The sequence below is a fragment of the Octopus bimaculoides genome, chromosome 18 (assembly GCF_001194135.2).
Source record: "Octopus bimaculoides isolate UCB-OBI-ISO-001 chromosome 18, ASM119413v2, whole genome shotgun sequence".
In the NCBI taxonomy this organism is placed as follows: domain Eukaryota; kingdom Metazoa; phylum Mollusca; class Cephalopoda; order Octopoda; family Octopodidae; genus Octopus; species Octopus bimaculoides.
Genome location: NC_068998.1, coordinates 16,786,070 through 16,801,992, shown reverse-complemented (window position 1 = coordinate 16,801,992; position 15,923 = coordinate 16,786,070). Strand labels below are relative to the sequence as shown.

Here is a 15,923-nt window from a genome sequence, read left to right as displayed (position 1 = left end):
TGTGTGTGTGTGTGTTTTGCTGCTTTCTTGTCTTTACATCGCATGATACTTGCAAATCTGTGGCATCATTGAGCAAGCATTGTCCTTCATTTCCAATATTCCAGGAAAAAACATGTCTGATCATGGGGAAATATTATTTTACTTGGAAACAGGTGAAGGTTGGCAACAGGAAGGGCATCCAACCATAGAAAACTTGCCTCAGCAAATTTCATCTGGTGCAAGCATGGGAAAATGGATTTAAAAAAAAACAAACATAAACACACGCACGCACACACACACTGGGCTTCTTTCTGCTTCTGTCCATCAAATCCACTCAGAAAGTTTTGGCCAACTCCACACAGTAGGATTGAAACTAAAACCACAAGGTTGGGAAGCAAACATCTTAACCACACAGCCAGTGGAACAGTCAATTATGTCAAACCTAGTATTTGGGAAACATCAGTCAAGTACTAGTAACAATATGATTGACTGCTCTCCAATTGAAGACCTTGTGCCTATGTAAGAAACCAATATGTAATAGGTGCAGGTGTGGCTGTGAAGTAAGAAGTTTACTTCTCAACCACAAGGTTTCAAGTCGTCTCACTGCATGGTACCTTGGGCATGTGTCTTCAATTATAGCTTTGGGGCAACCAAAGTCTTGTAAGTCAATTTGGGAGAAGCAAAGTGTGTGTGTGTGTCTCCTTCAATCTACTTAACGACTGGTATTGGTTTGTTTATCCCCTTATAATTTAGAGGTTTGGCAAAAGTGACTGACACAATAAGTACTGGGGTCAATTCATTTTACTAAAACCCTTCAAGGTGGTGCTCCAGCATGGCTGCAGTCAAATGAGTGAAGCAAGTGAAAGAAAGATTTATTGTTAAAAAAATTGATTTTCCAGACATTACCTAGAAAACATAATATAGATCTGTCCTTTTGTAAATCTACTCACCTGTGACATAGCTGCTATAAAACACTTCCATGATCTTCTCTTTCTGTTTCTTGAATTCACCAGGGTAGTCTGAAGTGCTGTCATTAGAACGTCGATCCAGAGAAGCCGTGCTGTGACGACCCCCCTCGCTGCTGTCATCATGGATGTCTAAATTGTTAAATACTTTAGAGAAGGGCTCACATCCTAGAAAAATATTTTCAAGGAACTGATGGTCCTCATAGATATCAGGAGGTAGGGTGAAAGTACTTTTGTGAACAAGGGAGTCGGTGATTCTTGACAAAGCACAATCATAGATGTAGACAGGAATCACAAAGTTTTCTTTCTTTTGGAACATGGAAGTATCATACTCTAAATTTATGTCATCGGGAGGAAAATTAAAAGCACTATCTGCAGTAGGATGCACTGAAGTAGGTATATCACTGAGTGGCTCTGTTGAAGGAATATCATGTCTTAAAGTGGATAACAATGGTGGTACTTGTTGTTGGAATGGTTGAGAATAACCACCATGCAATTGAGATGGAGAAACATTTGGTTTGTTTGAAGAAATAGTTATCTGAGAAGGAGATAACGAGGTCTTTCCTTGTTCTGAAGTTTGAATCAAAGATGGCTGCTCTATTAAAGGAGATAAAGGAAAGTCCACTTGTGCTGGGGATTGTGGTGGAAAAGAATGAATTTGTGTTGGCTGTAAAGGAGAATGGTTCATCCCTTGAGGTAAATTTTGGCCCTTTATATTTTGAGGGTTCTTTGGAAAAAGAAAAAAAAAAATGATATATATTTTAATTTTAAAAGATGTAAGTAATTTATGTGAAATTATTGAAATAATGCAATAGTAACATAATTGTCTACATAATTAGGATGCTGGTTGAATAACAGAAGAATAGAGTCATCATCATCATCATCTGCATCATCATTTAACCCTTTAGTGTTCAAATTACTCTGCCAAGTGTAAAGCTTATTTATTCATATTGCTTTGAATTAGTCATGTATTGTCTTGTAAAGGTGTATAGCTTAGTGGTTAGGGCATTTGGCTTACAATTGTAAGGTTGTGAGTTCAATTCCTGGTTGTGCTCTTGAGAAAGACACTGTACTTCACGTTGCTCCAGTCCACTCAGCTGGCAAAATTGAGTAGTGCCTGTATTTCAAAGGGCCAGCCTTGTCACATTCTATATCACACTGAATCTCCTTGAGAATTAGGAGTGCTCAGCCACTTGCACGTTAATCTCACAAGCAGGCTGTTCTGTTGATTGGATCAACTGGAACCCTTGTCATCATAACCAACGGAGCACCAGTGCCAGTATTGTCTCATAGCTTTGAGATTTCAATAATGTCATTGTCTATTTTTAGGATGATATTGTAGGGTATGTGTGAGAGGCTAGACCCAGTCAGTTTGAACTTAAAACAAGAGGCATATTTGGGCCAGATATGGCCAGTTTAAATGCTAAAGGGTTAATGTTCATTTTTCATGATGACATAGTTTCAACAGGAGCTGGCAAGTCAAAGGACAATGCTATGCTCTAATGTCTATGCTGACATGGTTTCTGTGACTGGATGCCCTTCTTAATTCCAAGCACTTTACACAGGGTACTGGATGCTTTTTCACATGGCACTAGCATCAGTGAGATCACCCAGTAACTCACAAATCAAGACTCCTCGGCTGAGTGAGGAGTACTATTGAAGTAGGTGGCTTTATGCCAAGTGATGAAAGGTTAAAGAATGATAGAGGGACAGCAAAAACACTAATAATGATTTCCATCATTTCATAAAGTAATAATATCTACAAGGATGAATATATCTGTGTAAATGAAGCAGTTTGATGCCGTCCATTTTCTATCACTATAATACTGTGCTCTTGTCTGGATCATATAATTAAATATAAGATAAAGAAACTAGCTCTGAAGTGATCCTGAAGCTATTCCTAGTTCTGTAATACAAAATCTCTCATTTTAAGGCATTCATATACAGATTAAAACCTTCCAGTATAATTATACTCGAGAACTTTTCTATCATTATGTTCTAAGCACCAGCTTACAGTACAGAACAGCCAGCTGCCATTCACAAGAAAGTATGTTTGGTGACATGTACCATGTTTATGCTAATTGCTTTAGGTGCCAGTGTAGTCATAAGCAGACTTAGATACTTTCTTAGCCTCCTCATCTTTGATCCAGCAGCACATCTAGATGTTACCTGAACAGGTACACGGTGTGCCAGGTGTCAAAGTAATTGCAGAGCAATGTAAGATGAGGTGTTTTGCTCAAGAACACAATGTACCACCCAATCTGTGAATTGAAACCACGATCTTACAATCATGAGTACAACACTAGACCATGCACCCTCAATAATAATAATAACAACAAAAAAAATTACAAAAATGGAATTTACCAGTTCTGTTGTTGACAAGGTCTCATTTGAAAGCCTTTCTTTATTTGATAGCACCTCATCAGATAACTGATCAGGTAACTTTTGACAATCTAAATCCCACTCTTTTACTGCAACAATCTCTAGATTATCATGCAATGTCTCAGTGAAGCTGCTGGATTTCAGAGTGAGCAAATCATCGAAAGATGCTGGGACAAATATCAGGAACATATGTGAATGGTTAATGTCTTGAATGAAGCAACACCATTTGGTTGGAGCAGCATTGTTGCAGCCATCCTTACCAGTCGTTGAATCTTTATTACCTGCATCTTTTGGTACTTCCTCCTGTCCACCTAGATTAGTTTTCTTATCACAAGAAGGATCTAGATAGATAGAAGATGAAAAACAAAAAAAAATATTTTGGTATCATTTAATTTCAATAAAATATATTATATTTATTAGATATAAAATTAAAAGGAATTGAGACATTATCATCATCATCATCATTGCCATCATTATTATTATTATTAATAACGGCAACAACAAATTGGAAGCATTTGAAAAAAAAATATTAGAATTCATTTTAAATGACATAACCTCCTATCTAAACTTCTCAAAGCATATTGTTTGGTACTTAACTGCTTTTATTCTACCACATCTCTCAATGAAAATATTCATTTCAAATTTTGGCACAAGGCCAGCAAGTTTTTTTTTGGGGGGGGGATCAATTAAATCAACCCCAGTGCTGAACTGGTACTTATTTTAACAAGCCCAAAAGGATGAAAAACAAAGTCAACCTTAGTGGCATTTGAACTCAGAATGTAAGGACAGCTGAAATTCTGCTAAGCTTTTTGCCTGGTATGCTAACCATTCTGCCAGCTTGCCTCATTTCTCAATGAAAATATTAAGGAACATTTCTGCTCTGAAATAGTTTTGTTGAGATTTGAGAGAAAATAAAAGGAAGGGCCCATTTGATAATATAGTCTCAGGCAGATGGTCAAAAGTGGAGGCATGTGCTTAATGGTTAGGATGTTGCACTCATGATTGTAAGATTGTGGTTTCAATTCCTGGACTAAGCAATGTGTTGTGTTCTTGAGCAAAACACTTCATTCCATGTTGCTCCAGTCTTCTCAGCTGTCAAAAATGAGTAATCCTGTGATAGACAGGCGTCCCATCCAGGGAGAATATATATGCCACCAAATCCAGAAAACCAGCATTATGAGCCTACAGCTCAGGAAGCACATTCGATACTTTTTTTTTTTTTTGGAGACAGATGGGATGGTCATTGCTGGAATGTCTATAACCATAGGTTTGCACTATTAAGGCTGACCTGAAACTAAACAATAACAATTAAACAAATAAAAACGAAAAAACTTTCTTTACCAGATTCTTCATGCTGTGTTTCATTGAATAAAGAAGAAGCTGACATAGTTCTCTCAGTTTTTCGTTTTGTCAAGGATTTTGTAAATTCTTGACAGTCTTTCAGAGAGAGTTTGATTTCTCTACCATGAGAAGCTTTCAGTTTGGCCAAAAAAATCTCAAACAAAATATTGTTTGGTGTTTTCCATTCTTTGTCAGGATATACAGAATGGTCTGAAAACAAAGCAGAAATTATTAACCACATTTAATTTCATTTTAATATCAACTAGGTCAGGAAAATCAGAATTCTTTTCAGCAACACATTTCAGGTACGGAAATATTTAACTTCAGGTTACTCTGTCAAATGTCAGCAACAGAACATAGGATGGTAGTATGCATGCAAATTACACACTTTTGGCATTGGGGAGGTCATCATCATCATCATCAACAGCAGCAGCAGCATTAAATGTTTGTTTTCCATGCTGGCATGAGTTGGACAGTTTGACAGGAGCTGGCCAGTTGGAGAGCTGCCCAGGATCCATTTTGTCTGTTTTGGCATGGTTTCTACAGCTGGAAGCCCTTCCTAACACCAACCGCTTAACAGAGTGTACTGGAGGCTTTTAATGTGGCACCAGCACAGATGCTTTTCATGTGGCACTGGCCAGGTAGTGAGGGGAAAAAAAAAAATTCTTGCCAAGTCAGTCACTGACATGTGACATTGAGCCACAATTTCAGACAAAAGGGGGAAACAATGAAGAAAGTAAAAGGGGTTACTGCGTCAGGGGTAGGGATCCCTCAGCCACTGATGAAATTCTGCCTACATTCGAATCTGAATTCACCCACTCAAGAAGTATCTCAAACCCTGTATGGAAAAAGTAAAAAACAGATGAAGCTAAGATTTTGTGGAGGTATGGGGTCTGGTGGTTGGTTAGAGTGTCGCACTCATGACCATAAGTTCCTAGGTTCAGTTCCTGGAGCAGGCAGTGCACTATGTCTTTGAGCAAGGGCACTTTATTACACATTGCTTCAGCCTACTCAACTGAAATGGATATTGACCAAGTGCTTGGTACAGACCTCTTTCTTTCCAGCTATCACATCCTAGATGCACTGCTGGGTCAAGGCTTGGTCTTCTAAGCACAGCAAATCACCAGAAGTCTAGGTCACTTGTCATCACCTCCATGAGACTCAACATACAAAGATCATATTTCACCACCTTGTCCTATGTCTTTCTGGGTCTACCTCTTGCACAGGTTCCCTCCACAAATAGATATCATCACTTCTTTACTCAACTGTCCTCATCCATATGCATCACATGACAATACCAGCACAGTTTTCTTTCTTACACACTACATCTGATGCCTGAAAGAAGGTAAAAAATCCCCTTCAGTCATGAATGACCATGGGATTGCACCTAGAAAGTTCCTCTCTGAGGCACAAGTCCAGGTAAGGCTGTTTAAGGAAAACCAGTAGCCGTCCATGCATACCAGCCTCCCCTCTCCATGTCACTTATGTTATCCAAGGAAAAGGCACAACTTGGCACCAGTGATGTCGCAAATCATTTCTACAGCTGAATGAACTGAAGCAGTGTGAAATAAAGTGTCTTGCTCAAGAACACAACACACAACCCAGTCTGGGAATTGAACTCACTACCTTATGGTTGTGAGCCCAATGCTCTAACCACTGAGCCATGCACCTGAAATAAGACTGCACTGGTATGGTGACGTGATGCATATGGACGAGGATTATGGAAGTGATTATGTAATGCGAGACTAGGTCTGAAATTTGGAATGGTCAAGACTAGAATGTCTGTGAAATTAACCACTTAAACACACCACGTATACAGCATATAAACATTATTCAGGTTAATAAAACATCACAAAAACAGAGACAAGTCATTCTTTTCTTCAAATGCATACAGCTATTCTGTGGGCTTTAAGACATACATAAATTAAATATGAAATTCTGAAGAAGAAACAGCAGCTGTACAAATAACTGCATAACAACTGCAATTATTCATACATGCAGAAACAAATGTACAAGAGTGAGAGAGAGAGAGGGGGGATGGATGTGTGTGTATGTGTGTGTGTGTTTACTTACTTACTTAAGCCCTTCACTCCTTATAGAGCATAGGCCATTGTTAACTTTTCTCCACTGTTCCTGCCTCTGGGCTGTCCTGGTGGCCAGATGGGGAGTTGGTCTTGCAGCTTCCTTTCAGATTGTGCTGCACCACATAAGCACTTCCTCTCCTTGGTTTTGTTGTCTTTGAACTGTCATCAAAGCTTCTGTAAATTTACCTTATTCTGATTGCAGTACTGATCCTATGCAAACTCATTTTTACCCCTGGGAAGAGGTGGTTCATATTAGTCTGGCCTCTCTCTTATGGCTGGTCCGGCAAGGGAGGCCCCAACATAAGAAACCACAGCGCGACAAGGATATCCACCTTGTGGTGGATACATGTACACGGGCGCAGTCAAATGTTAAAACGTTCATCTCATAATCATGAGGTTCTCAGTTTGATCTTATTGCATGACATTTTATACCATAGCCACAGGCCTTCACATAATTTTCAAGAACCAGAGAGAATCAGTATAACAGTGTGTAGCAAGACCAATCTTTGGAATTACATATATAACTGTCTGTCTGTCTGTTTGTTTGTCTATCTACTTTTATCTTCTTTTACTTGTTCCAGTCATTAGACTGTGGTCATGCTGGGGCACCACTTTGAAGAATTTATTTTAGTCGAATGAACTGACCCTAGGACTTTATTTTTTTAAGACCTGGTGCTTATCCTATCAGTCTCTTTTGCTGACCCACTAAGTTAGGGGGACATAAATACACCAGCACTGGTTGTCAAGTAGTAGTGGGGATCAAACACAGACAGACACAAACACACACACACACACACACACACACATACACATATGCACAACAGGCTTCTTTCAGTTTTCATCTACCAAATCCACTCACAAATCTTTGATCAGTCCAAGGCTAAATTAGAAGACACTTGCCCTAGGTGCCATGCATTGGGAACTAACCTGGAACACTGTGGATGGGAAGCAAACTTCTTATCCAACAAGTTAATTCAAAAGATCAGTCTTTTCACACACTATCATGCTGATTCTCTCTTGAAGGGTACTCAGCCTGTGGAATATTGAGCCACTAACATCCTAATCTAATGAGTAACATTGAAAACTGCAGAGAAATTAAAATGGCTTTCTCCCTCTCTATCTCTCTCTCACTTTGTATATGTATGTGTGTATGTGATAATAACAATTTCACATTAAATTAAAGGATTACTCAATACATTTGAGAGAGTACAAATTTATTATTCTTTAACAAGAATAGCATTGACAGTGACTTCAAAGTTTCAGCCAGCTAAATCATCATCAAACTGTTTGATGATGGCTTAGTTATCTGAAACTTCGAAGTCACTATCAATACTATTCTTGCTTAGAAAATACACACACATACACAAACAGACTACTTAATGACATAAACTACTATACTTACTGACAGTATATGCAGAAAATAGCAACTGTGCTTGTTGGCAACGTGGAAGAAGCACCAGCAAATTGTATGGGAAGGGAATTGTGCAAACATGATTATTTGAAAGATTCAAGTAGGGATCTTCTGTTGGATCATTAGGCTGGAACCTTTCTGAACCAGAACTAGAAATGTAAAAATAAAAGAAAATAGAGAGAGAGAGAAACAGTAGACAAATTATACATATATACATCTTGAGCAAATGATTTCAACTATAGCCTTGGGCTGACCAAAGCCTTGTAAGCAGATTTGGTAGGTGGAAACTGAAAGAAGCGTGTCATATATGTGTGTGTGTGTGTGTGTGTCTTTGAGTTTCAGGATGTCCTCCACCACTGCTTGACAACTGTTGTTGTATTTATGACCCCGTAACTTAACAGTTCCACAAAAGCAAACAATAGAATAAGTATGAGGCTTGAAAAACAAAACAAGTACTGGGGTCGATTCATTCAACTAAAAATGCTTCAAGGTGCAGACCAGTTTTCAGTGAAACCATCTAACCCATGCCAGCATAGAAAACAGACGGATGATGATGATGATAATGAAGATTATGATGACAATGATGACTATATACTTTAAGTATTAGATGCCCACCCACATTTTGGTGGTTGATTTAAGGTGAAAAAGTTGTTTTATAAGTCAACAGATACAAAAAAGATTTGTTACCATTGCCTAGAAAAGAATCTCTACCTTTCTCTATTGTATTCAGTTCAAAGCCAGTTTTCTCAGATGTTGACTTTGCCATTCATGCTTTTCCAGTTTCTAGTTTGTGTTTAACACTTCTAACACCAACCCTGAGACTAGGTTCAAAATTTCCCCAAGACATCTGATGAAGGCTGGAGAGTATATCAGCTGAAACGTTGTGTTAACAACAAACAAGATGAGGACAAATATCCATCAAATGTAAATAATGTTCTTTCCATTTGTTTAGTTATTTCTGTAGATGACTTAATAGCAATCTTTATAATTGCTAATGTTAGTAGAGAGAAACATGGATTATGCAGGACAATGCCAGAGAAATAAGCAAGAACTTGACAGTAATATACTGCTATGGACACCCAACATGGATATATATATATATATATATATATATATATATGAGTTAGTCATTTAGCAAAATCTTTCTTCAACCAGCTCTTTAATGATATAGGGTTTTGCTCCTAACCTCCCTCTAAAAAACACTATGTAAGATTATGATGGGCAATGTAATAAATCCAAATAAGCTGGATTAGATGGTGAGGAAAGCTCAAAGTGAATTTAATCCAAGTGTTGTCAGAAAAATCTGTACTTCATAGACAGTAGTTAGGAATTTCAATCGTCAAAAAATTCATAGGGTTAGAATAAAAACCATGGCTGACTGCTTTTCAACTATTTTGCTGATGTAGTTGTTGCTTGTCATTTAGCTTTCACAATATTCTGTCAAATGTAAAGCTTATTTATTCACATTATTTTGAATTAATCATGCATTATATCATAGCTTTGAGATTTTGATGAGATGACTGTTAGCTTTTAGAATGATATTGTATGGTTGGTGTCAGAGATCATGGAGGCGCAATGTCCCAGTGGTTAGGGTAGTGGACTCGCGGTCATAGGATCACGGTTTTGATTCCCAGACCGGGCGTTGTGAGTGTTTATTGAGTGAAAACACCTAAAGCTCCACAAGGCTCCAGCAAGGGATGGTGGCGAACCCTGCTGTACTCTTTCACCACAACTTTCTCTCACTCTTACTTCCATTTCTGTTGTGCCTGTAATTGAAAGGGTCAGCCTTGTCACACTGTGTCACGCTGAATCTCCCCCGAGAACTACGTTAAGGGTACATGTGTCTGTGGAGTGCTCAGCCACTTGCACGTTAATTTCACGAGCAGGCTGTTCCGTTGATCAGATCAACTGGAACCCTCGACGTCGTAAGTGACAGAGTGCCAACAAGGTGTCAGAGATCACATCTGACCAGCTTGAACGTAAAAAAAAAAGGTAGAATATTTTGGCTGAATATAACCAATTTAAGTGATAAAGTGTTAGACCTAGGTCAGCTTCAAATGAGCTGAGACTAATGAAATGTGTCCCAGCTGTAACCAAAACATACCAAGGAAGGATAACTCTGAATAGAGTAAAAAATAATTCTAAAATTTCAATTAAAACCTTGACCAAAGTCTAATTAAAACTTAATAATAAACTGAGGTTGTAGTTAGACAACATCAGCATAATATCATAACAATATATTGTGTTGGTGCCTCTTAGTCACCACATCGACCTGTTAGAAATAGCAGCCAAATCTCCCTCAAATCACACTCTACCAACTTGAATAGAAAAAAAATCTGACTGGTACTTTATTTTATTGACCCAAAGAAGATAAACAGCAAAGTCCACCTTGGCAGGATTTGAACTCAGAATGTAAAGAGCTGCAAGAAATATTGCAAATCTTTTTCTCCAATACACTACTGATTTTGCCAGATCACCACCTTAAACCTGAATTGAAAATGACTAGGGATTATTAGAGGTAATTTCAAAGTCCTACTCAAATACCGTAAATCCTCGAGTATAATCCGCACTTTTTTCCCAAAATTTAAAGGTCAAAATTTCTAGTGTGTACTATATACGAGGTTAAAAATGAAAAATATTTTCTAAGCAAAATTTTCTAAGTGATAAATACGTAAAGGCAATTAATTTAATATTTATTTTTCACTGACGTTATTACTGTTATTTCTTTATTTTCTGCCAACAAAGTGCACAAAAAAGCTACATGTTTGCATTATGTTACATATACAATAATAATAAAGGACGTTACTGTATATACGTTTATAAACCAAGGATGTTATTTAGACCTCCTTGACTCAAGTTAGAGAAGGGGTGCGTATTATACACAAGATTTAGGTTTTTCAGAGGTACAGCTCCCTAAAAATCCCCTGCGTATTATACTAAAGGGCGGACTATACTCAAGGTTTTATGGTACTCTTGCCAGTTGTAAAATCCAAGTCAATGCTACTATTAAGAGATTTGGATAACTTACCAGTTTACACCACGGTTACTTGGATTAAAAGAAGAGTTTTCAAAGCTATGTCCTGGTTTGCTCTGACATACATAGATCAGATGTTCAAAAGTGGTCAAGCAAGAGATGGTTTCATAGTCCAGGCTGTAGAACTGAAATTAAATAGAAAATACATTACTTTTATGGATAAGTCTAAAAGAGTCCTTAATTAATACTCAAAATAATAAAAATCCAGTATATGCAATTGAAACAGTATTAAATTTAAATAACCATCTATATATCATGGTGAATGTGTATACCTTGTTGATGGGTCAATTACAGCAGTATTTGTACCGAGATAACATCTCTTATGGATATGCTATGTTGAAAACACAAAAAATATCTGAAGGGATATGAAAATTCATTCCAGTAGTGGCCCATAAAAATACCAGATGCATTTTGGGTGTTTTAGACCAGGGGTTTTCAAACTCTGGTCCGCGGACCACAGGGGGTCTGCAAGGACAAGACAGGGGGTCCGTGGACAGCAAATACTTTTTATGGGCAATTTGATTTTATATATGTTTTTTAATCGAAATCTTTTAATTGACAACAAACCTATTTGTTAAATACTGTAAAGTAAATAAATGTAAAAATATATGTTATTTTAAGCAAATATTTATGTATAAATTTCATAAGCGTTTATAAGGGGGTTCCTAAGGTAAAGCCTGAAATATAAAGGGGTCCGCAAGTCAAAAAGTTTGAAAACCCGTTTTACACCTTTACAATGGTAGATACTCAGTCAACCACATGACTGAATGAGAATTCGTCACCTCTTCTATAGGAAAAAGTGAATAAATCATTCAAACATCCATAAGAGATGTTATAGCAAGATAACTATCACAGTAACTGGCCGATCAACAGTGTATATATATTGAGCATGATACTTAGATGGTTATTAAAACAATTTGTTTATTTTATGCTTAAACAAATAACATGAAACAATATTATTTCAGAAGATTCTTTGAACCCATTTGTGACCGTATTTCTAATGAAAGAAAACTGTTTCAATTTATTTTGAAAATAATCATATTTTGGAGATTTATTAAAATATCCAACTATTTCACGGTTAATTTCATGTTTCTGTTATCTTTATGTTTTACTTGTTTCAGTCATTGGATTGTAGCCATGCTGAGGCAGCCCCTTGAAGGATTTAGTCAAATCGAACCCTAGTGCTTACATTTCTTTTATAAAGTCTGACACTTATTCTATCAGTCTCTTATGCTCCACTGCTAAGTTATAGGGACATAAACAAAACAACACCAGTTGTCATGTAGTAGGGGTACAAACACACACGTGTGTGTAATATATATATATATATATATATATATATATATATACATACACACACAACAGGCTTCCATACAGTTTCTATCAACCAAATTCACTTACAAAACATTGCTGAACTCAGTATTCAGATGCTGGCATGGGTTGAATGGCATGCCAGAGGGCTGTACCAGGTTTCAGGCATCTGTTTTGTCATGGGTTCTATGGCTGGATGCCCTTCCTAATGCCAACCACTTTACAGAGTGTACTGGGAGAACCCTACGTGACACCAACATGGGTGCTTCTTACCAGACACCAGCACTGTATGTATTCACCCATTTTTCTGCAATATGAGGAGCACTGTAGCTCATCTACAGCATCCACCCTGTTCTGTTCAGGTCCTTTCTCTCATGGCTTAATCCCTCATCTCTTTGAATAAAGCCACCTACCTCAGCTGCAGCCTTGCTCATTTGATGGGAGTTTTAGTCTTTACAAGCTACACATGTCTGTCTGTCTATCTGTGTATGTGTGTGTGTGTGTGTGTGTGTGTGTGTGTGTGTGGATAGATGGATAGAGAGACATTCTTTTGTTACTCAAGCCATCAGAAATGCAGTGAACCAGTGTGTGTTTCAATGGAAACCTTTCAGCAAACATGGTATTTTTCACAAATTGTGATGTAAGATAAACTATACATACTATAACTATCTTAGAAGTTAGACATTTAAACTTTTCTTGAGAAGATTTGAATATATATTCTATGGGTAAAGTACCTATTTACTTTACTACAGCCTACACATTAGACCCAGAGAACAGTTATCAATGCTAGTTTGTGTGTGTGAGAGAGAGAGAGAGAGAGAGAGAATGTGTGTGAGAGAAAGAAGGTGGCAGAAGAATGTGTGCATGTGTGTATGAGAGAGTGAGAGAGAGAAGTGAAAAGAGACAGAGAAAGAGGTAAGAGTATGGTGAGAGAGAGAGAGAGAGAGAGAGATAAGGAATGTGTGTGTGAGAGAAAGAAAGTGGCAGAAGAATGTGTGTGAGAGAGAGGGAGAGAGAAAGCATCAAACAAGAGAGAGAGGGAGAGAGAGTAATGTGTTCCTTTATTTAACTGATATAGTCTGACATGCTAATAGGGTCTACCTGCCAATAAACAACAGAAAAAGTATTTACGAGCAAGTACTTGGTTTTAATACAGGCAACCCAGAGGTCAATTTCATGAAGTGGTCAATCGTTGCTGCTTGGAATGTGAGACTTTCAATAGGTTAGCAGATACGTTAGTTATAACTTACAATTAATGGAAGTTATAACTAACATATTGTATTGTTCCCACAAATATAAATCCTACCACCATGTTTACTAGATTTCATATTTAGTGACACAAACAATAATGGAAATGAATGGTAAGATTTTACATAGAGCAAAGATGTACTTGTTGTACACTTCTGAATTCAAACACAGTCAAATTACCAAAGCAAATAGAGAAATCTTATAAATAGTTAAACCATGAATCCTAATCAATTGACTGACTTAACTAGCATATAGCCCACTGGACACTTTTTGAGAGGGTCCACTCTGTTGTAAGTATTCAGATCAGATACTGATTTGATATGATGATATGGTACTTCTTAATACAGCAATCTCTTGAGTCATGACTTACTTATTTCTATACACATCATGAGATGCACCATTTTGAGCGTGGCCATTGCCAGTACCGCCTGACTGGCTCCTGTAGGATTTTCGAGCGAGATTGTTGCCAGTGCCCCTGGACTGGCTTGTGCGGGTGGCACATAAAAGACACCATTTCGAGCGTGGCCGTTTTCGTGCGGGTGACACGTAAAAGCACCCACTACACTCTCTGAGTGGTTGGCGTTAGGAAGGGCATCCAGCTGTAGAAACTCTGCCAAATCAGACTGGAGCCTGGTGTTGCCATCCGGTTTCACCAGTCCTCAGTCAAATCGTCCAACCCATGCTAGCATGGAAAGCGGACGTTAAACGATGATGATGATGATGATGATCATGGGTGCTATCTTTCAATCTTTGACTAAATCATAAGAATAAGAGACAAAATATCTAATGGTAGGGGATTATCAAAGAGTTATCTAACCTGATTTATTTTGCAAAGCTATTCCCATTATATCCTTGGCTAATTTAATCCCACATCCAAGTTTTTTTTCCAATAAATGTTTATTATCAGTCATCATAAACCTTTAGTATTTCCAGATATTCCTTTATTCTTTTCCATGTTTCGGTCATTGGACTGCGGTTATGCTGGAGCACCACCTTAAAGGGTTTCAGTTGGTAAACCTAGTAGTTATTCTATTAGTCTCCTTTGCCAAGCTGCTAAGTTATGGGAACATAAACACACCAACATCAGTTGTCTTGTGATGGTGGGAGAGACAAGGACAGACAGACACGCGCGCGCATTTATATATGTTAGGTTATGCAATAAATAATGCGGTTTTTTCAATTGCATGAACTAAAAGTCGGAGGGGGATGGGATAAACTACCTGCATCCACTTGCAATAAAAGCTGGAAATAATTTTACCTTGTCCTTATTCTTAGTGCAAGTTTTGAAGAGTGCAGTCTGATTTTAACAGTTATTTTTCTAAAAGCTATAATGGAAGTGAGAAAGGAGCATATTCAGTATATTTTGCTTTATGAGTTCAATAAAGACAACAACACAACGGAAAGTGTGCGAGGAATATTAATGAAGTATATGGGAATTGGACAATAAGTGTAAGCCAGTGTCAATGATGGTTCTAGAAATTCCAAGCTGGAAACTACAGCCTAGATGAGCCTCATCCTGGAAGATCTGTAGAGCTCAAAAAGGATGTCCTGCATACCCTGGTAGAACAAAATCCCATCATAACTGTTGAGGAACTAACAGAGAAGCTTGAATTTAATCATTCAACCATTCATTGACACCTGTGTGTCATCGGAAAAGTCAGCAAATTATGTCAAAGGGTTCCTCAAACTTTCCCAGTCTAATCATGTGCAGAGAGTGAATGTGTGCTCTCCTTTGCTGTCACGTCTCACAAATGAACCGTTTTTGGACTGAATAGTGACTGGTGACAAGAAATGCGTTCTCTATGAAAATGTCTGGTTGTAGTATGACCTTGTTCCTCTGAACTACAACTAGCCATTGTCCACTGTGGTCGTAGTTTAACCTCAAGCTATTTTTAGAAAGGAATCCAAAAGATACACATACTGACAAACACAAACACATGCTGCTCTCTCAGTCTATAAGCAATTCTCCATCCATTAGGATATGAACGAATATTTGTCAGTTTTTGCCCTGAAGAGATTTTTACCTTTTAAATGCATAACGCGATCTTAATTGCATAATATGAATGAAGGTAAGAAATTGAAAAGTACATAGGTGACATGAAATTGACTACTATATTTATATAAATTGATTTTTTTCTGTGTTCAAACTCTCCATTTTCCTTATATTA

At 37.6% G+C, this 15,923-nt stretch overlaps 1 protein-coding gene across 1 annotated transcript in view; it reads right to left on the bottom strand.

The window, feature by feature from the left end:
* LOC106871186 (KICSTOR complex protein SZT2) overlaps positions 1-15,923 on the bottom strand; it is a 102,669-nt gene that overhangs the window by 10,121 nt on the left and 76,625 nt on the right. The window contains exons 21-25 of the mRNA XM_052974313.1: positions 11,191-11,321; positions 8,154-8,311; positions 4,668-4,877; positions 3,309-3,667; positions 930-1,671 (exon numbers count right to left, since the gene is read on the bottom strand). Coding sequence (XP_052830273.1) covers positions 930-1,671; positions 3,309-3,667; positions 4,668-4,877; positions 8,154-8,311; positions 11,191-11,321 — 1,600 coding nt within the window. The remainder of the gene's footprint in view (positions 1-929; positions 1,672-3,308; positions 3,668-4,667; positions 4,878-8,153; positions 8,312-11,190; positions 11,322-15,923) is intronic.